The sequence below is a fragment of the Papio anubis genome, chromosome 4, assembly GCF_008728515.1.
Source record: "Papio anubis isolate 15944 chromosome 4, Panubis1.0, whole genome shotgun sequence".
In the NCBI taxonomy this organism is placed as follows: Eukaryota; Metazoa; Chordata; class Mammalia; order Primates; family Cercopithecidae; genus Papio; species Papio anubis.
Window position 1 is genome coordinate 176,661,003 of NC_044979.1, and position 21,520 is coordinate 176,682,522.

The 21,520-nt window shown below is 48.4% G+C and overlaps 1 protein-coding gene across 3 annotated transcripts in view; it reads left to right on the forward strand.

Annotated features, from left to right (window-relative positions):
* Window positions 1–439: 439 nt before the first annotated feature.
* The window catches only part of BACE2 (beta-secretase 2), a 196,984-nt gene continuing 175,903 nt past the window's right edge, over window positions 440–21,520 (forward strand). For all 3 annotated transcript variants that reach the window (XM_009202224.2, XM_009202225.3, XM_003895466.4), the window contains exon 1: window positions 440–1,181. In XM_009202224.2, the coding sequence (XP_009200488.1) occupies window positions 870–1,181 (312 nt within the window). In that variant the 5' untranslated portion in view covers window positions 440–869. The remainder of the gene's footprint in view (window positions 1,182–21,520) is intronic.

Below are 21,520 nucleotides of genomic sequence, written 5' to 3' on the forward strand. Positions count from 1 at the left end.
ATCCTCCTCTGCCTCCTTCCACCCTCCACCCTCCCAGCCTCCACTCAGACCTCTTTAAAACCACTCGGGGGCCGCCGGGGGATGAGGCCGGGGAACTGGCAGGACTCGGGGCGGGGGTTCAGGGGCAGCGCACGGGAAACGCCTCGAAAGCAGCCAGACCAGGCGACTGAAATGAGGCGGAGGCGCTTGGCGAGGGGAGGCGCAGGCTCGGAAAGGCGCGCGAGGCTCCAGGCTCCTTCCAGATCCACAGCTCTCCTTGCTGACCCCCGAGTCACCCCCAGCAGCCCCCGCAGCTGCAGGGCGAATAGACCCCCGCGGACCCTCACGCGCGCGGGGCCGGGGCGCTAGTTCAGGCCCTCGCTGCCCCTTTAAGGGTTCTCGAAACTTTCCCCCCTGGTATCAGATGAGCCTCGTCACATCCGTTGGCCGCGGCCGCTGGGGCGCTTTCCGAGGAAATTCGGGACTCGAGTTTCCCGGGGAAGAGGCGCGGCCGGAGCCCGGCAAGGGTGGGCAGGGCAGGCGCAGGTGGACCCCGGCGGCCCCCGAGCCCCGCTGTGACCTTGTCCGCGGGGGAGGGGCTGGGCCGCTGCGGGGCAGCCGCGGCCGCCAGAGGGGGCAGCGGAGAAGAACTTGCTCAACTTGGAGGCGCGGGCTGGGGCGGCTCCGCGCCCGCCTCCCCGGCCTCCGCCTTCTCCCCTCCCGCGAGCCTCCTCCCCTGGGCCCTCCTCCCGTCCTTCCCGCTGCCGCCGGTCCCGGTGCGCGCCCATCCCTGCCCACAGCCCCGCGCGTCCGCCGAGTCGCTGAGCCGCGGCTGCCGGACGGGACGGGACGGGCTGGGCTGGGCGCGCCCCCCGGGCCCCGCCGTGGGCATGGGCGCGCTGGCCCGGGCGCTGCTGCTGCCTCTGCTGGCCCAGTGGCTCCTGCGCGCCGCCCCGGAGCTGGCCCCCGCGCCCTTCACGCTGCCCCTCCGGGTGGCCGCGGCCACGAACCGCGTAGTTGCGCCCACCCCGGGACCCGGGACCCCCGCCGAGCGCCGCGCCGACGGCCTGGCGCTCGCCCTGGAGCCTGCCCTGGAGTCCGCCGCGGGCGCCGCCAACTTCTTGGCCATGGTGGACAACCTGCAGGGGGATTCTGGCCGCGGCTACTACCTGGAGATGCTGATCGGGACCCCCCCGCAGAAGGTAGGGCCCCCCGGCTGCTGCCGCGGGCTTTTCGGGCTCGTTGGGGGGAGGGGGCCGTCCAGAGACGCCTCCACGCGGCTTAGCGTCGCCCCCAAAGCAGCAGCTGTCCCCGCACAGAAGAGCGGGGAACGCAGAGGGGCTCGGGTGGGCCGGGGAGCGGGGGCGCTCGCTCTTGAGTCGTGGAGGACGGCGGCCCCCGCCCGGGGCGCACGGAGGGGTGTGCGCGAGTGTTTCAGAACTTGTGAGCTCCCCCTCCGCGGGGCTGGGCGGGAGAGGAGACCTGGAACTTGCCGCCTCCAATAACGTGATTTCCTTCTTGCGGGCGACACCTACTTCCAGCGGGAGACGGAACGGTGGGCCTTGGGCGACGGGCTATTATGGGGAAAATCACCTCGTGTTCATACTCTCCCTCCCCCCGCCCCCCACCATGCTGTCTCATTGCTAAAGAGACTCGTGGCTGGCTTCCAAAGGCGCAGTACCCTTTAAAAAGGATTTATGCATGAGCTCAGCTAAAAGCAAGCCGGTTCAGAAGTGGCTTGCTTGCTGCTCTGAGGAAGGAGCAGCGTCTCCCCTGCGCCCGCTTTCCTTTCTCCGAGTTGGTTTGTCAGCTGTGTCCTCGCTTATCCGGCGGCCCTGCCCCTCTGCACGGAGCGATGCACGCACACGCGGGTGTGCGGAGAGTGTGAAATGTAGTCCAGCTACCGGAAAAAAAATATGGGCTGAGTGAGGTCCGGGGACCAAGTGGTATCCCGATTACAACAGCTTTCTTTTTCTCTTACTCTGATGTTCATTTACTAACACTTTTTGTAGCAAGAAACAAATGTTCCCAAGCACAGTAATCAAAAAAAGAAAAAGAAAAAGAAAAAAAAAGTCCCAATTGCTCTGCGCCCCTCCTACTTTCAAACGATCTAATCCAAGTGGGATTTGAAGTCCTTTGCTCAATTGAATGCACTATTTGAGGATACTTTATTTTTATTTTTAACATTGTCATTTGGGTTTTAATTCAGCTATGATTCCGCCATAAATAGAACATACTCATGACTTTTGTATAATTCTCATTAAATTATTCAAGACTTTAAGAGGAAAGACATGCCATGCTAATTCTTTTAAAAAAGGAAACTGCCGAATAACTTCTGTAGTTGTTTAATTAGTTTAGGGGGAAAAAAAAACCTTCAAAAGCGTATTCAAACTTTGATTCGAGTTGCCTTTCATCTAAGTCATGGGAAGCCACGTGAGTGATCTTTGCCATCTCCAGGAGTGGATGGTTAGAGGGAGGGAAAGGGAATCCTCATCAGCTGAGGGAGCTTAACTTGGCCCTTAAGATGTGGTCTTGGTGCAGCCAACACGTGGGAACACGTGCCTGGTGCTGAGAACCTTGTAACTATCACAAGCTATTGAGGAAGAACCTCTTCTGTGACCTACAGAGAATCTTTTGGAACAGGCCTTGAAAGACTCCCCATCTGAGATGTGTGCTTTGATGCGAGGGAATTCTCTCTACTAAAAGTAAATTTGGGTGGTCTGAGGGCTATAATAAAAGAAGGCCTGAAACCCTCCCTCCGGAGGAAAGGGGAAAGGAAGAAGCCTGAAGAACGACTAAAAAATACTTAACTTTGGCAATCAAAAAAATAAAAAAGCTTTTATAAATAATAGCTTGCCTGTTAATTAATTCAATGACCTTTACTTTAAAATGATGAGGTTTAATTAATTTAATTAACAGAAATGTATTGAGTACCTAGGCTCTTGTCTTCACTATAGCCCAGGCAGTAGTTGGTTCAAGATTACTTCTCAACCATTAGCATGTTTCCAGAGAGGGCTGCTTCTACAGAGACAGATTTAATTTTTACAAGTGATGGGGAATGAAATATCCTGTGCCTCCCTCCTGGCTTGATTTAGCGATAAGCTGCTTTATAGCAAAATCTTTCCAAATGCCTACGGTAAACTCAGGCTTTACTGACTACTGCATTAGGATTCAGTGCCAGCCTGTGTTGCCCTGAAATGTCTCTGACCACCAGCAGGGTGTCAGCAGCCAGCTAGAGGGGGCAGCAGTGAGGTGACTTCTGAACCTGGAGTGAGCTTTCCTGCTCTATTAATGGCCAGGAGTCATGCATTTATTCTCTGCTGATTCTCTGAAGCCTAAAATAAAAATTGCTTAGGTGGAGAGAAAAATGGAATTGTAAATTCAAGCAATAAATAACCAAGAATTTTTCAAGAATTAAGTAATAGTCATAGACAATGTCTGAAAGCTCGGTATGGGACAAGCCCTGCGCTATGCGCTGTAGGTGTGCTTTCCCCAGAATCCCCACCCACCACCCACCACCCCTTGGGGTTCTTATATGCATTTGGGGATGGGAAAACTGAAGCTTGGAGAGACTGAACAACTTTCCAGGGCAACAGGACAAGAAAGAGGGAGGGCCAAAAATGGAAGCCAGGGAACTGAACTTCAGAAGCCAAGTTCTGAACCACCAGGCAGATAATGACTTCCTTCCCTTCATGCCTCCTGATCTCTTTGGTTTTGGCCTCAAACTACCCTTTCCAGCCAGAAAGCCCTGAACTTACACCCCAAGGTGTTAGGAACTTAATGTGTGACTGCAACTGGACCCTCTGGAACTGCCTGCTGTTCCCCCATCTCCTCCTTCCTTCAGTACTGCTGAATGAGCAACAGAATGAAGGGCTGGATCCAGGTGTGCATGGGAGAGGCCTTGAGAGGAGAGGTTCAACAGGAACCAGAGCCCTCCAGCTTCCCCTCTTCTATGGGAAAGTCAACTGTTGGAAGCGTGCTTGTTCCCAGAAGGCTTTAATCAGTAACTGGAGGTCCATTGTTTGCCAGTGACTCTGTGAGGAGTCACAGGCATGTGCCCAGAAGCCCGCGTGAGAGCTGCAAGGCAAGGCCCGGGTGCTGGCAGGAAGGGCCACGTTGGCATGGAGATGACTGCCAGGTTTGTGGCTGATCCCATTATGTGGGTTCTTCCGAACTGTAGAACTTTCGAACAGTTCTTTGAACCAGCATCTGCTTGAACCATGCAATTTGGTCTTATTAATAATAATAACACTATTCTAAAGTGATTATAATTACAGCAATTTCCATTATGAAAAGAGAGACTTTCATGCGAACACAGTAACTCCAGCTGAAGACAGGAAAAGGTGTGCAGCCATATACCTTGTAGTAGCTTCAAAAAAAGCCTTTGGGATTTTTTTTTCTGAAAGATTTTCTGTCATCTCCACTAAGATGGGTAAAGCAGACAGCAAAACTATTCTCATACCTGAACACTTGAATGTAAAGGGCCACCTAATTATTTTGACGAATCTTATTTTAATCATGGTGCGCTCACTTGATTATCAGCCTCTTCGTACACAATTATTTGGAAGACTTGCATTGAAAATATGGACCGAGCATATGGCAATAAGAGTTTGTGTTCTTCAGAAGAAGCCATCCAGGCTCCCCAAATGAAGCTGACTGTAGTTGAGGTTGAAAACAAGAAGGTAATCCCAGCAAGAAGAACTCTGATGGCGCCACCTGAAATGGTAAACTATTAAAGACAATGAGAAAAAACAATTACTGAGGATGAAAGAATAAGAAAGTCAAAGCCAGTTTGCCACTAGCTCCTTCGAGTGAGAAGTGGCAGCTCCTGGGCTTTAGAGAAAGAATTCATCAAAGACTGTGTTACAGAGGACTGGGAAAGGTGAGCCAAGAAATCAGCTTGAAACAATAAGGAGGGACAGGAGTCCGAGAAATAGTTGATAAGATCAAGAGCTGGCCTTAATTTCTTGCTGATGGAGTGTTGGGCACTCAAAGGGCATGTGAAGCCCTTTGCGTGGCTCACCTCGTTTCATCCTTGCAACATCCTGGAAAATGTGCACAATAATGTGACTTAATTTTCAGACGGGGTAACCGAGGCTTGGAGAGGCAGAGTAATTTGTCCTGGGCCACACTAGTGAAGGCAAAGCAGGGCGGAGCTGTCAATCTGGGTCTGCCTAGCTCAAAGTCTTTGCACTTCACTGCGGTTCCTCCTTAGGTGCAGTGTTTTAGTTATAGTAACATTTAAGAAGAACCATTTTCCTGCTTCTGGAGATGATGTGGTTTGACAAGAAGCATCCTGGCCTGATTACAGGTCCTGAACACTGTAGGGTCACACCTGTGACCATGGGCAAATGTGTAACCTCCCTCAGCTTCCCTTTCCTCAGCTGTGGATAATCTTCTAATTTCTGCATTAATATCCTGGTCTCAAAACTATAGAAACTTGTTCTCACAATTCTGCAGGCCAGAGTTCAAAAAGCAAGGTGTCAGCAGAAACACTGTCCCTCTGGCGGCTCTGGGGGAGGATCCTTCCTTCCCTCTTCTTAGTGTCTGATGGCTGCTGGCATTTTTTGGCCCTTGGCCGCATCACTCCAATCTCTCCCCTCCTTTTAAGTTTCTGTGTCCAGATTCCTCTCTTATAAGGAGACCGTCATTAGATTAGGGCCTGCCCTCCTCTAACCTGACCTCATCTTTACTTGATCACGTCTGCATAGACCCACTTTCTGAATAAGGTCAAGTTCACAGGTACCGGAGTTACGTCTTCAGCATATCTTTTGGGGAACATGATTTAATCCACAACAAGTTCATTCTAAGTTTTTCATTCTATGGATTTTTTTTTTCTTTGATTCTACCTCACCTTTTAATTGTTAATAATTTCAACTTGGGATTCAAGTGTAATTTTTATCACAGGAAATAAACAAATGATGACTTTAGTGCTGTATTAATATGAAGCCTGTGGCAAGAGAGTGCCCTGGGGCTTAGGGTGGGAGAAGGAAGAGGGGAGGGTTTCTGCTCCCTTCTGTACTTCTGTATTATTTTTCCTGCTGGAGAGTAGTTGCTTAAAAATTTAAAACATCAGGCCGGGCACGGTGGCTCATGCCTGTAATCCCGGCACTTTGGAAGGCTGAGGCGGGCGGATCACCTGAGGTCAGGAGTTTGAGACCAGCCTGGTCAACATGGTGAAACCCCGTCTCTACTAAAAATATGAAAATTAGCCTAGCATGGTGGCTTATGCCTGTAGTCCCAGCTACTTGGGAGGCTGAGGCAGGAGAATTGCTTGAACCCAGGAGGCAGAGGTTGCCGTGAGCCAAGATCATGTCAGTGCGCTCCAGCCTGGGTGTCAGAACAAGATACCTCTCGAAAAAAAGAGTTTAAAATGTCCCATGTCATATTGCACTAATTCTAGAATTGCTGAAATTAATGTATGATATGAGAAATCTAATGTGTGCAAGATTAGATCAATGATATTTAAATACCTATTAGTAATAAACACTTATGTTGGGATGGATGTAGAAAGCTTGAGTATTTTGTGTTTTAACGACGTTGTAAGGCAACCCCCTTATCAATCAGGATATATTTAATATGAAATAGGAGCTTCCCCCCATACTTCCCGTCATACTTATCCCTGATATCCTTGTGTGATCTCCTTGTTGTAGGTAAGTTGGCTCCACCTCCTCTTGGCTGCCCATTTTTCCCTTTTCCTCCTGGAATGATCCCAAAAGGATAAAGCTAGCTGTTGTGATGAGCGGCTTTTTTTTGTTGTTGTTGTTGAGACCGAGTCTCGCTCTGCTGCCAGGCTGGAGTGCAGTGGCGCGATCTCAGCTCACTACAACCTCCGCCTCCTGGGTTCAAGCGATTCTCCTGCCTCAGCCTCCTAAGTAGCTGGGACTACAGGCGCACACCACCACACCCGGCTAATTTTTGTGCTTTTAGTAGAGATGGGGTTTCACCATGTTGGCCAGAATGGTCTTGATCTCTTGACCTCGTGATCCGCCCACCTCGCCTCCCAAAGTTCTGGGATTACAGGCCTGAGCCACCACGCCCGGCCAAGTGGCTGTTCTTTGGTGGTGGTGGTACGTAGCTGCATCGCTCCCAGGGGTGGAGGGGGAGGAATTTAAAGGTGGTGTTTTTCTCCTTCTCCCTGGTATCTGACAACATGCCTTGGGATTTATGTAACATCTCATTCATAGACTAGAGTAGGTCAAGCCTTTGGTCCCTGAATTCAGGGTCTGCCTATGCTGGAGCAGAGGTGGGGGGTTAGTGGGCTACTGACTCTTGCCCCACCCCCCCACTGGGTATAGCAGGAATGGGGTGGTGGTCCTGCCTGCTGGTGAGCGAGGCCCCTCTCCGGGTGACCTGAGGCTTCTATGACTGACTGTGGGCCTCTGCCTGTCCTTGGGTCCCTTGCTGTGTGTCACGGATCCCTCCTCCAGGTCACCCTGTTTGCCCGGCCTTGGTGAGACACTGGGGCTCATTGTATGTTAAGGTAACAGATACTACCTGGACAACAGGGCATACCTGTGAGGCAGGTGGGCAGCCTGGCATCCCTTCTATAACTTCCCTGGGTGTAAACATGTCTCTGATGGAACCTGAGGAAGAGAGTGTCACTTCTTCTGGGTGACTTTCCTGGCCTGGCTCCCCTTCATCCTCTCTTGGCCTAGGTGTACTATTTTGATATTTGACTATTGCTGCTCAATAAAAAAATGGTCACTTGTTTGCTCTTAGAATTCTCAAAAGAAGAAAGAATACTCTGGGAGTGTTGACATTAACCCCATAAGGGAAGTGAAATGAGTGGGTTTGTTTTGTGCTAATGCTTGCTGTCCCGCACAGGTCCCGGGGGGGATGTTTTCAGATTTTTATTATATGGCAATTACATACCTGCACTTAGAAATACACAGCCTCAGTGCTGCCATTGCAGGAAGACAAAGAGACTGTCTAAAGAGTAACGTGGCGATGCCCGAGGCAGCTCCATCATTCCAGGGAACCATAAAGGGAAGTGGGAATGCGCACTCCATCCGTTTCACACTAGGCTGAAAGTGGCAGGGGGAGAATTTACACCTGTCCTGCTAAGGGCAGCGTCGTTTTCCCACTGCAGAGTCCCAGCTTCTCCAAAGCCGGTGCTTGGGAAGTGACCTTGTTGGCAGCAGGCAGGAGACTGGTGCAGTGTGCCAGCTGTGCAAACCCCCGCCAGCAGCCAAAGACAATAACTTCTAAAGCAGCCCCTCAGGATTTCGCACCATGGGGGTGGCGAGGGGTAGTAGGAGGTGGAAAGCATTGAATCAGAAAGTTTTCCAGGTACCAGCGATGCCAGGGTTGATATGGTCTGGCTTACTTTTCGGGTGAGCACCTGTAGCTGGCAGGAAAGTGGCTTCTTGGTGGAGGTGCATGGATTCCAGAAGCCCTGGAGAGGCATCCGGAGCCCTTCCCATTACATTGTGCTACCTCCTGGGGAAATTCCTAAGCTTTTTTCGAATGAGAAAAGCCACTGGCAAGTAGACAGAATTGTGTGGTTTGTGCAGTGATTGGAGAGCTAGGTGCTTTGGGTACTAGTCCCAGATCTGCTACTTGCCAAATGTTGGGTATTGGAGAGAAGTCATTTGACCTGTCTGAGCCTGTTTCCTCATCTGTAAATCAGGGAATTGGAACAAGTGACCTGAGATTCCTTCTAGAAGCTCTAACAGTCAATGGTATCGTCTATTTCATTTGAGAGAATCTCCATAGCTCTAATTTTTTGCCCCAGACCAATCTGCTTCAGCTTTGTGTTGGTGCATCACCTGGGGTTCTGTTAAAATGCAGAATTTGATTCAGTGGCTGGGAGCAGAGCTGAGGGTGGCCCTGCCAGCTCACAGGTCACACTTGGAGTCGTTGCTTCTTTCCCCAAACCAGCTGCCTATGGTTCCTGGAAAGACCAGGAATGCCTTGCAGAAGAGCCTAGGAATACAGATTCCCATATGCAGTCCAGACTTACTGGGTGAGACTGTCTGCACTAGGACCTGAGAATCTGCATTTGAGTCTCCCTTGAGTCTCCTTTAAGCAGCCAGGCTGGCCCCAGCCATTGGACTCTATTTGGAGGCCACTGCAGAGGCCAGGTTCTCTGCTCAGCAGTTTTCTGTGCAGAAAGGCTGTGCTCTTTCATCTTCCTAAATACTGTTCCTAGGTTGTTTCCTTCTCTTTGCCCATCTAGAAAATCTCCATGTCAAACAGATTGTGTTCCAAAAGCTGCTTGTGTTGGGCAAGTGGAAAACATGCAGTTTTCTCTAGGGATCTCATTCTGAGGTGGTACTGCTCAAAATCTTGGTGCTGAACGTGTGTTTTTGAGATTTCCAGTCTATCACAGGGCCACAAGGTGCAAATATCAAGAAAAATAAATTATGAGAAAGACAAAGTGAAAAAGACATACAAAATACAAGTGTCATTCTTTTTATTCTTAGTTTGGACAGATATCCCATTCTCCTACACTGGTCCCAGTTTCTGAAGCTTCCTGTAATGATCAGTGGTTACCTTGCTGCCCACGTAACTGCAAACCCTTCTGTACAAAGTGTGCTTGCTCTAAGGCAGTGCAAAGTAGAAGTTGTTACAAATGGTTCCCGTAACAAATTTGTTTGGCGGCCTTTTCCCTTGAATGAGACAGTGGTTATTTTTGCTAAAGCAGAAAGGAAATGTGATACTATTGGGCTGTGTTTTGCTCTCTGGAGTAATCCTGCTTGGGGAAAATGGAGGCTTGTTCCAGAATGCAGAAATCCCATTAAATTAGGCAGTCTTGGGCTGGAGGACATCTGCCTGCATCCCCAGTGCCTCACAGCTCACATCTGTAAAGGCCACTTAGGTGGGACACCATCAAGACATTGAAAATCGGCAGAAGGAAGGCAGGAAGGGGAGGAGAGGATCGAACCTGTCAAAATAGATATTCGGAAAATCTGTGTTCTAAAATAAGGCAGCCCTTCCCTCACAGCACACTTATTCCTAATTTCAACAGGACTCTGAGCCTTGCCCCACAGCGTCGCAGCCTACAGCAAATTAGAAACTAGGGTGTGGGGGGCGATGTTATTCCACCAGTAACACCCTTGGGACACAAGGTGTTTGCCCTCCTACCTCTCTATCGCCTTCCCAAGAAAGGGTCAAGATAAAACAGTGTGCATTTATAGTGTTGAGAGAGTTAAGTGGGCTGAGATGTATTAGAACCTTAGCCTTGCACAGCGTCAGCCGCGTGGTAAGTGTTCCATAAATCTTCGTTTAGAAAAAGTGGCAAATTCCCGGCTGCTAGTAAACAAAGGAGGGAAGACAGACAAAACGGAACAGCAACAACAACAGAAACCCCGAGAACTAGATGCCTAACAATCTGAGTCTGTGTCTTGAAGGAATGTGCATCCTGTCCTCTGATTGCAAAGCCAGGCTTTCTGTGGCCCCACGACGCTGCCTCCTAGCCCTCCTAAGGGGGGTGGGAGTGGAGCTTTACCCCATGGTGGCAAACAGACCTGGCTCCATGGATCTCAAAGCGGGGTGATGGTGCCCCCCCACCCGGGGGACATCTGGCATCCTCTGGAGACATTTTGAGTTCTCACAACTTAGAGGGTGCTACTGGCATCCTGTGGGTGGAGACTGGAAGTGCTGTTCAGCATTCTTTGCTGCACAGGGCAGCGCCCACAAGAAATAACGATCTGGTCCAAAATGGCAACCATGCCAGGACTGAGAAATCCTGGTTACTCGACACAGCAGGTTGACTGGCCTGGGAGTCGCTGCCCAGAGAGGCAAAGGGGGAATGTCCAGTGGAAACAGCTGCCCTGAGCACACAGGGCACGCTGACACCTGCTGATTCCCCCCATCCTTAAGGTCCTGTCTTGTTTCTAACACCACGTGGATCTTCTTGCCAGATGCATTAAAGTGTGAGAAGAGTTAAAAATCACTTATAACTGGAGCGACTAGGGATTAAAGAGGAGAAAAAATTTGAACCCGACTCAAAGGATGAGCATGTTTTTCTTTCTTTCTTCAGCACATTGGCTGGGTGTGGTGGCTTCATGCCTGTAATCCCAGCACTTTGGAAGGCCAAGGTGGGAGGATTGCTTGAGGACAGGGGTTCAAGATCAGCCTAGGCAACATAGCAAGTCCCCATTTATACAATTCTTTTTTTTTTTAATTAGCCAGGCTTTGTGGTGCATGCCTGTAGTCCCAGCTACTCAGGAGGCTGAGGCAGGAGGATCACTGGAGCTCAGGAGTTCAAGGCTGCAATGAATTATGATTGTGCCACTGCACTCCAGCCTGTGCAATAGAGCAAGACCTTGCCTCAAAACATATTTATTAAGCACCTACTACATGTCAGGGCCTTGGTCTAAGCCCTAGTATGCAACAGTCAGCTAGACAAAGATAGTCTTGGCTTTTACAGAACCTCTCTTCTTGTAAGGAAGATAGATTGTTAAAGAAGTAAACAGACTTTTAGAGGAGTGCTGTGAGACAGTGCAATGTGGGAAGGGGTATGGGTAAAAGAATCCTGCTTTATAAGGGGGGTTGGGGACGAACTCTCTGAGGAGGTGCAGTTTGAACTGAGATTGGCATGAGGAGAAGGATTGAGCCTTGAGAAGAAAGAAAGGACCCAGCCTGCAGCCAGGCAGGTGACTTGAGGAGTCCAGGGTGAGGGAGGGTGTCAGGGTGAGGGAGGGTGGCCGGAGGGAGGGGGGGTGTCCCAGGGTGAGGATGGTCTGATGGATGATCCAGGGCGATGGAGTGGCAACAGGTGATGATGTGGCGGCCCCGATGAGGCGTCCAGGTGATGAGGGCGTCTGGGCGAGGATCCTGACCAGCGATGATTGCCAGCGTCCAGGTATCTTTATCGAGTTTATCCGCCTGTCCGTGTCGATGATGTCTGCGATGGAGCGTCCGGCACGTTCGACTGATATCGCACGCACCGGATGCGATGTTTACGCGCCTTCCAGTGATGAATGTTGATATTCAGAAAGAAATGAAGGAGGTATGGTTGAGGGCACGTCAAAGAAGAAAATGGAAATGGAAGAAGAGGAATGAAGGAGGAATGGAAGGAAGGAGGAAGGAGGGAGGGAGGGAAGGAGGGGTGGAGGGACTGGAGGGTCGGGGAATGGAGGGAATGGGAGGGAGGTCACGGCGATGATGTCAGGCGATGAGGGCGCCCGGGGATGGCTGCGGTCAGGCGATGATGAATATCCCGTGATGCGTCGGGATGAGATGTCAGGCGATAAGATGAGGCGTGATGAGATACCAGGCGGAGGATGATGGGCGTCTAAAGATAGCTGCACAGGCGATGATGATGGCGTCCGGACTGATAAACGCATGATATCAGCACAGATGACCGTCTGTGACCGATGGCGCATCAGGCGATGATGAAACAGCCGAGTGATGAGGCAAACAGACGATGATGATGGGCCGGATCAGCAAAAGGAGTGATGAGGGTGTCACAGGGAGTGAGGGTGTCAGGGTGAGGAGTGAGGGTGTCAGGGGGAGTGAGGGTGTCAGGGCGAGTGCACATGTGTGGTGGGGAAGTGTTTGCAGTGCTTCAGGCGCAGCTCTTCTTTCATCTAGTTTAACATTGTGCTCTGAGTTTAGATTTTAGTAGAACAAAGGCCTTACAAAGAATGTGAAAACATTATGCTACCTGCTTACAGGCAATTAAAAAGGAGAATCAAGCTGACAGTGCCCGGTGTGGGGTGGGGTGGAGAAGGCCCCAGAGACTATTGTGTTATTCAACAGTGTCCTGGGCTGGTTTCTCTGGAAATGGCCCTGAGGCATGGATGTAAGTGTGGCTAGCTTACTGGGAGATGATCCCAGTGATGCAAGACAGGTGAGCCCTAAGATTGAGGCATAGCCCAGGAGGGTTCTCGGCTTTGCCCAGAAAAGAACTCAAGGGCAAGCCAGTGGTGTTAGCAACTTTTATTGAAGTGGCCAGTCGCGCACAGCAGCAACAGAGGTGCTGCTCCTTGCAGAGCAGGGCTGCGCCATAGGCTGTGTGCCCAGAGTAGCAGCTCAGAGGCAGTTCTGCAGTCCTGTTTGTACCCACTTTTAATTATATGCAAATTAAGGGGCAGTTAATGCAGACATTTCCAGGGCGATGGTGGTAACTTCTGGGTTGTCGGGTCGTTGCCATGGAAAGGGGCGGTAACTTCTGGGTGTTGCCAGAGCCATGGTGAACTGACTTGGCACAGGTGGGTGTGTCCTGTGGAAACTGGCATCTGCCCTGGACCTGTTTTAGCTAATGCTCAGTTTGGTCTGAGTGCCTGAGCCCCGCTTCCAGAGTTGAGTCCCACCTCCTACCTCATTCCCCCTTCAGAGATTAGATACTCCTCCTTAATCTTAAGGGGGCTGCCGAAGGGCGGAGATCTGTTTTCTGTAACTACTTCCTGCTGAGTTTATGGACGTAGGCCCTGCCTAGCAGTGGAGGAGTAAAAATCTCTGGATACCTGAACTAAGGGGCCCAGAGGCAGGACGATTTCATTCTCCGTGTCAGTGGACAGGATGGGCTGGAAGTCTTGTGCCAGCATTGTCTCTGGAACTGTGGTAATCTAGAATACACAAACTTTACTAAGAGGTTAAAGAAGCAAGGACCAAAAAATTGTAACAAGACAGTTGTCAAAGGTCCTAGAAGAGGCGAAAAATAGGTGAGACTTGGGAAGGCACTTTTGATGGTTGACCAGATATAGTTGGGGTCAGTGCCCTGATTATTTCTGTGTAACTAGCTAGCTTGCTCATAGAACTTTTGAATGTTAACCTCAACCTGTCCAGAGTAAACATATGTGCAGCAGGTTTTATTAATAACTGCACAAGACTCCACCTTGTTCATCTAGTAAATTATCCAATGCTAGTCTGTTATCGACAACTACATTTGCCAGGTCTAAGGAACTCTTGAATTCTCTTTAATGCCTGACCTCCGTTGGTGGCTCAGGGTTCTAGGATTTGAGCCAAGTTCTTTAGCGTTAACTCATGGTAGGCAAAGCCACCCCGGGGTGCTGCTAGTCCTATTGCCGCCCTGATTCCTGCCAGAATTAATTGTATTGCTCACTTATTTCTGGTATTCTTGGGTCCCAGGGGTTATAGATTGTGACCCCTGGAGGGGCAAGAGTGGCTAACATTCATTCACGTCAGTTCCAAGTTTTTTAGATACAAGGGAAAGCTATTCCTTAAAGAAGAAGTGACTCCTTAGGGAGTTGGAGTGGTTATAGGGCGTGACTTCTTCCCATTCATGGTCACAAACAAAAATGAGCCCAGCTGGGGCACCAACAGAAGCCCTGCCGAGTGTGATGTTTACGCTTCATTACCAGGTTGAGTCTATAGAGATATTTTCCGCCTGTTCTCGTGGTGGTGGTTGAACAATCTTTGTTTTCTGGAAGAGGGTAATACTATCACCTTCCCAGATCAGGCAGTTGTTTTTCCTTTGTGTGTTCCTACCCAGGGGAAGGTACCATATATGGTCTTTTCACTTACAAATGGCATCTCATTTACCTCCCTGTGGTCTTGGAAACTTGGCAACTGGAGTTGGATCAGAGCACCACAGAGACGCTTCCACTTTTGTGTCATTAATGCAAGAGTGGATGCAAAAGTTAGAGTTATGAGTGCACTGGAGAGATACCGAACTTCCCGGATTCAGATAATAGTGGTCAGGGCAGGGAAACAGCAGGGTTCAGGTGGGATCCACTAAGTGGGGGAGAGTTCCACTTCACAAGTAGGGGTTTGGGTATTTTGGGATTGCTATGGTTAATTAGGAAGTCTGGGGACATGGTCCTGAGATTTTCCAGGCAGGTCAGAAGATGAAACTCTCTATCCTGGGAGTGTTGATGACAAATCTAGCAACTGTAAAGATGATTCTATGATACTACAATTTTTGAAATATTTACTGTAGAATTGTGTCCACCCTCCCTCTCCACATACACACTGGCTTAAGTTAATTAGAAGAGCAAACAGAATTAACAGTGGCATCATGGTATCTGATTGGGTCTTAGAGTGGCCTCTATATCCAACAAGCCCACAGGAGATGTTTCCCAGCAGGAGGTGGCTGGTTAAAGCCATAGAAAAGAAGTACTACAGTCAGGAAGAAGTGCAAGATTAACGTTCCTGTTCCCATCTACAGCATTACATTACCTCTTCTGGCTGAGTGTTGATTATTTTAAATAGGTAGCAGAGGTCTTCCAAAGCTTTACTGATATTGGTTGTGGTTGCAGTGTCCTGCCTTTGTGCCTGTGACTCATAAGAAACAGGTTTAATCCTGGATCTGTGTGCCCAAGTAGGTGTCCCCTGAAGTTTAACAGCAGTGGGGGTACTTAACAATACCTGATAAGGGCCCTTCCATTTTGGTTGTAATTGATTCTTGGGGGATCCTTGTCTTTACCTTGTCTTTAAGGTTTTAGCAAGACTAATCTGGTTGAACAGGAGAGCTATCTTTTCCTTTGTGGGGAAGGACAGTATTTTATTTTTATATTGGAGGACCTTTTGAACCTGTCCTAAATTCTAAAGGGGAGGTGGAATGTTCATATAGGTAATTACTACAAGCCAAGACCACAGCAGCTCAACACATAAAATCCATAGACAAATCAGTTTTACAACCCCATTTCTTAGCTTCTAGTTCTTGGCTTCCATACTGCTCAAAAAGACTTCAAGGGCCAGTGAGTGCCCGCCCACCTCCACATTCATCCACACTGTGCAGATGACTTACACAGACCATCTACAACGTGGTTGAATTTCCTAACATGTTCTATACTACCTCTTTCTTAAATAACCAGTTATTTTGCTCTAGGATAGGAATTTACAAGATTTCTCCACATATAAAATTACTCTTTCTTTATATCCTTCCTTGCAAAACAAACAAAAAATACATTTTCTATTCATAATGTTCTTTACATCTCTCTTTTCTACTCACTGGTTCACTTGTGTTTTGAACCTCCCATTTAATAACTTCTGGATTAGACAAAAAAATTTTTCTCGATAAAGAATACATTTCTTCAGCACATTTTATTTAAACCTAGGAAGGAAGAAATTGTGAACTTCGCACTAGACATTGTCATTCTATAGATGAGAACCATTCTACCTTTTTGATTTTAAACCACACATTAAGCATATCCCATTTATGTGTATTTAATTATTTCACTTTTAACTGTTTTATGTAGATCACCGAGAAGCAAGATACTATGCAAAGCTAGTCACCATTTAAAGCCATTTTAACCATTTTGAAGCCTATGAACATCAGTGACTTACCTAGGTAAAAATCCTAAAGTTAAATTTTAGAAGATACAAGATTCTCTTCAAACTAATAAGCTTTTACTAGTCTTATTTGTTGAATGAGTGTTCTTTTATCTAGAAGCCAATTTGATAGCACGCTAAACACAACACATATCACAGTACATGTACATATACCCAGAAACGTATTAAATAAAACAACCTATACAAGACAACTGGGTTCGAGTTATTTACAGAACTGGGACCCATCTACCTGGTCAAATTTTGTTTGTCCTGATAGGTATGGAAAACAGGAAGAGGCAGGACAGGGAATCCCATAGCATCAACTGAAAAGGGGAGGGAGCAAACTGCATTGCTCAAAAGGAGATTCTGGAGTTCCCAAGCCACTGGAGCACGCACCCAGCAGTGGAAATACCAAGGAAAAATGTTCAGGCAGCTGCTTATCTGCCACTGTGGAAAGCTGTCCTCTGGGACAGTAAACAGCTCACTGGGGCTAGTAGAAGAAGGTTAGCTCTAGTGTTGATGGAAGCTTTTTGTCGTTATTGTTCTCTCTCACCAGAGCAGTTAGGACATTCTCATTGCCAGGGGCCCTTTTGCTTATAGTATGCACAGTGAGTCTGGCCTAGGGGTCACCAAGTCAGGGGCTCTTGTCCAGGCATCCCAGATGCCAATTTTGTAACATTTTCTCAAGATGAGTAACCCTGAGGGGGAAGGGGGCTTAAAGTCACTGTTAACAATTGTACGTGTTGGCTATTTCTTTTCACTCCCGTTTTGCCCTGTCCGTATTGTTGTAAACTTTAAAGGCTATGTTTAAGCATTGTCTCGTAGGACTTGAAGGTCCTATTGTTGCTTTTTGTAGATTCCTCCTAATGTCAGGAGAAGATTAAATGATAAAATGTGTACCCAGGAGAGCTTGCCCTTTTGGAGTGTCTGGGTCTGCATTAGTATATTCCCTGAGTGCTTCAACGAAATGACCCTGAAACTGGGCAGGATTTTCATCTTTTCCCTGAGTTATTTCTTTCACCTTGTCATAATTGACTAGCTTAACCACACACTTTTTCCTCTCCTTTTTTTTTCCCACACAGCACAGCAAGCGGATGACAATATTTGTAAGTCATGGCAATTTAAAGAACATGGTCAACGTAACAAACTCTTGTATAAGCTTTTCTGGATTATCTGAAAACTGGCCAATTCTTTCCTTTTATAACGTCCAATTAGACACAGAAAATGGCATATGTACTCTTTGAGCGTTCCCTCATTTCCATCAGCTACTTCCCACAGCGGACACAGGCTTGACTTTAGGGGCTGATATGGGGCCCCACTCCTGGTGTACTGGTTGGGCTCATTTTCTTGGGCAGCGGAGGGTATAGGCTAGGGCTAGTTGGATAAGGGGGAAAGGTGCCTGATGATATTGGGGTGCAATCTTTCATAGAATTGGTGAGAACCCCCACTCAGGAATGGGGGACTGAAGAGACTCTGGGGAGGCTTGTAAACTTTCTATGGGGAGCAGCGAGCTGGGGCTCCCTTATGCATGGCATTCTAATGCCTGGAAGTAATGTGATCCAGTATAGAGCCATGAAAGTCTGTACATAAGGGATTTCTTCCCATTTTCCTTCTCTTTTACAAAATAAGCCTAATCTTAAAATATCATTATAATATATAGAACCATGTTTAGGCCAGATATATTCGTCATCTAACTTGTATTTAACCCAAATGGTGTTGCAATATGAAATGAGTTTCTTTTTCTTTAAGCCAAATTTGAATTTGCTCCAATAGCTTAAAAGACACCCTAGTGGCGAGTCCCTTGGGATGCTCCTTGTCGTCCCCATGCCTAGTAAGGATCTCTACAGAGGGTTTTAAGTAGCCTAAGTTTAGCAAAAGCCTAGTTACTTTTCCCTCTTAAATTCCCGTGTTCTTTAAAGGTGTAAATATAGATAGCAAGGTGTTATGAAAATGGATTATGAGCTGCAAATGGGCAGTCGAATGTTGAGCCTCAATTCCATAGAGATCCAGAGTTGGGTGGAGAGGGGGGCTAAACAAATGGAGGAAGGGAAAGGGGTAAACAGCGTTGCCCAAGGGGAGACCTGAGAGGCTCTGACTTGCTGGAGAACCTATCCAGTAGTGGAGACACTGAAAAAACTATTGGACTGGCCACTTGTCTACCACTGTAGGTGGCTGACTGCCAGGCCAGGAGCCTGGGAGCTCCCAATTCCTTTGACCAAGAGCAGCTTAAGCAAGGGAGTTATAAGACAGTACACAGGAAGGAGCCTGCAACTGGCTATTAGGAAAATAATACTCCTAACTTCAGGGTGGAAAAAGACAAGATCAGTATTGGCCTAGTGAAAGGGGTATAACCCACAATCCTAGAGGAAATGTCAGTGCTAAAAATCCCAGAGCATCTGGAGGGTGGCCTATAACACCGATGCTGAGAACCCAAAATGCCTGTGTTTCAGCCAACGAGGATGCCCTCACCAAAGCAGCAGTGCACAGCAGTGCCAAAAACCCTGGGGCACCCAGGGGGCGGCCAACCCGGTGAACCCAAGACCAGGTTACAAAACACAGAACAATGTGACTCTGGTATCCCAGAGTCAACACAACAGGGGACCTCTCACAACCAAGTTTCCTGCCTTAAATAATTGCCCAAATACAGTTAACAGAAAGTCAAAAGCAAACATAAGACTCCAAACAAGACATACATATTAGGACTGAAAATGAAAGCGAAGTGGAGCAATAAAATGGAGTCAGAGGAGAAAGAACCAGGTAAAGGGGTGGCAAGGATGTGCTTCAAGGTACCTAAACTGTGGGGAACTGACCACTTAGCCAAAGGCTTTTATTTCCTAGCTTACCTGATATTATTGGTGGAGGTTGCAAAGGGGACACCCACCCATCCAACAGAAGACAAAATGGCGCCAACCGGTCTTCCACGTGGGACCCGGGTTCAGGTGTCTCCAGGTTCCCCAGCTTGGGGGTGCTCAGCTTCTGTGTAGGGGGCTGGCACAGGGACCAGTAACCCACCAAGCCTGCTGGTTGGAGCGGTGGGTCCCACACGAGGCAGCTGCACTATGGACACGTGGCTGTCCACTCAGTTTCACCATCTGCCAGGGAAAGATGATGGCTGTGAAAAGAGGCACTGGTTAGGGTTATAGCTCGGTAGTGTTGGCAGCTCTTTGTTGTTACTGCCTCCGTGTTACGGCTCTTACATCCTCAATCACAGACTGCTTCACCGTCTCTTGCTGTCTTGCCAACGGCTGTCTCTTGTCTCTCACCAATTGCTGCCTCTCTGTCTCCACTGTCTCGCCTCTCTGCCAATTGCCACCGTCTCTGCTGTCCTTGTCCCTTTGCTGGTTGTCAGATGATGCAGGACAGACAAGCCCCAAAATTGGGGCTCAGGCTGGGAGGGTTCTTGGATTTGCCCAAAAATTCAAGGGTGAGCTGGTGGTGTTAGGCAGCAGCTTTCATGGAGGCAGCTATGTACAGCAGCGCCAGAGATGCTGCTCCTTGCAGATCAGGGCTGCTCCATAGGCTGTGTGCCTTGAGTAGCAGCTCAGAGGCAGTTCTGCAGTCATATTTATACCTACCTTTAACTGTATGCAAATCAATGGGTGGTTTATGCAGATACTTCTAGGATGAGGGTGGTAACTTTAGGACCATTCGGTCATTGCCATGGAAAGGTCTGGGTGTTGCCATGGAAACGGTAAACTGACATGGCATGCTGGTGGGTGTGTCCTATGGAAAACTGCATCTGCCCTGACCTGTTTTAGCTAGTTCTCAGTTTGGTCCTATGTCCAAGCCCTGCCTCTGGAATCAAGTCCCACCTCTTGCCTCACCAGGAGTCGCAGGTAAGAGTGTGTCATGGAGGAGGTTATAAATGTGGGCCACTGAGGCCCACTGCCCGCTGAGGAACTCTGAGAGGTGACATCAGATGGACTCAGCTGTGCTGACTAGGGGGCAAGGCAGGTGGGCCTTATCACCCCCTCCTGCCAACCATGGGCAGAGGGCAGCTCCCAGGGGGTTTACTTTTCAGGATTTCTGGCTCAATAGCTGGCCAAAGAAATCATTTGCAGAGAGTCATAGGTGCTTGCATTTAGAGGCTATAGAGTCAAGTGCCCAGGAAGGGTGTGGCCAGCAGTTTGCTGCAGCTACTGTGTGCCTAGAACAGCCACTGTATGCTAGAACCATGACTGGCACAAGTTAGGATGATATTTGAGGAATGAAAGATTGAATATGTTCTACCACTGTATTTGAGAGCATTATTTTGCCCCTGGCATCACAAAACAGAGTTTAAAAACTGTTCTTTAAAATCCTAACCTGCTAACAGGCTCTAGAATCTTAACTCATGAAAGCGTCTGTGAGTTTGGAGTGTGTCTGTCGTTGCTATGTAGTACTTTGAACTTTTACTGGAAGGTGAAGATGTGATGTGTGTAGATACTGAGCAAGAGAAAATGGGTGGGGGGCAAAGGGTGATTGTGTTTGAGGTTATAAACAACCACAAAACCACCTTTGAGAATTGAGTGCTCTGAATGTAAGAGCTTGCAAACCCTTTAGAATGGTTGGGCTTTGTATTCGTGACTGGCAGCACAGCAAAGTTGCAAGCAAGTGTTAAATTCCTGACCCACTACCACTTAGATGTAATCCATCAGAAAGTTTACCAAAGTATAGCTCCCACAGCTTTTGTATACATAAGAATTTACTATGTAATAGTTCGGTTATATTCTGTATAACATCAGTTCTTAAGTACACACACATTTTAAAAGTATGTAATATTGTTATTATCCTTCCATTAGTCAATAGATGTACATTTTGGCTTAACCCTGTAGTCCAGGGGCAACTTCTATGATCCCTTCTTCTTGCTCTTTGCACCCAAATAGGAGAGAAGGCAGTGCCATTCAGGAAGGTCGGGCTGCAGGCACCTGTGGGCCGTATTTATAGAGGGCGGAATCACTCTGTGCCCAGCAGAACCCACGTCTTCCCCTCCATGTCTGAGCTGGTGCTTCACTTGGGGCCTGCTCATCTCTGTCTCCGTGGACATATGCCTCATTGCCTGGGTTTATGAACCATGAGGCTAAGTAAAGAATTGAAAACTCCCAATATTTGTGTTCAGGCCTAGGGAAAGGCAGGGTGTTCCATGGTTGGCAGGCCTATGCAAACCACCCCAGAGTCCAAGGAAGCCGAGTGGCCGAGGAAGAGGCCAAATCCAGTTTCTCAGAAAGAAATATTTAATAGGGACTTATGAATGGAAGCCATGCCTGTGTCTCAAGTGGTGGCGAGACGAGATGGTGGATTCCCACCCATCACCCCCCAGACCCAGGGCTTACATACTGTAGGGAAGGAATGTCTAGGGCAGTCATAGGAAAAG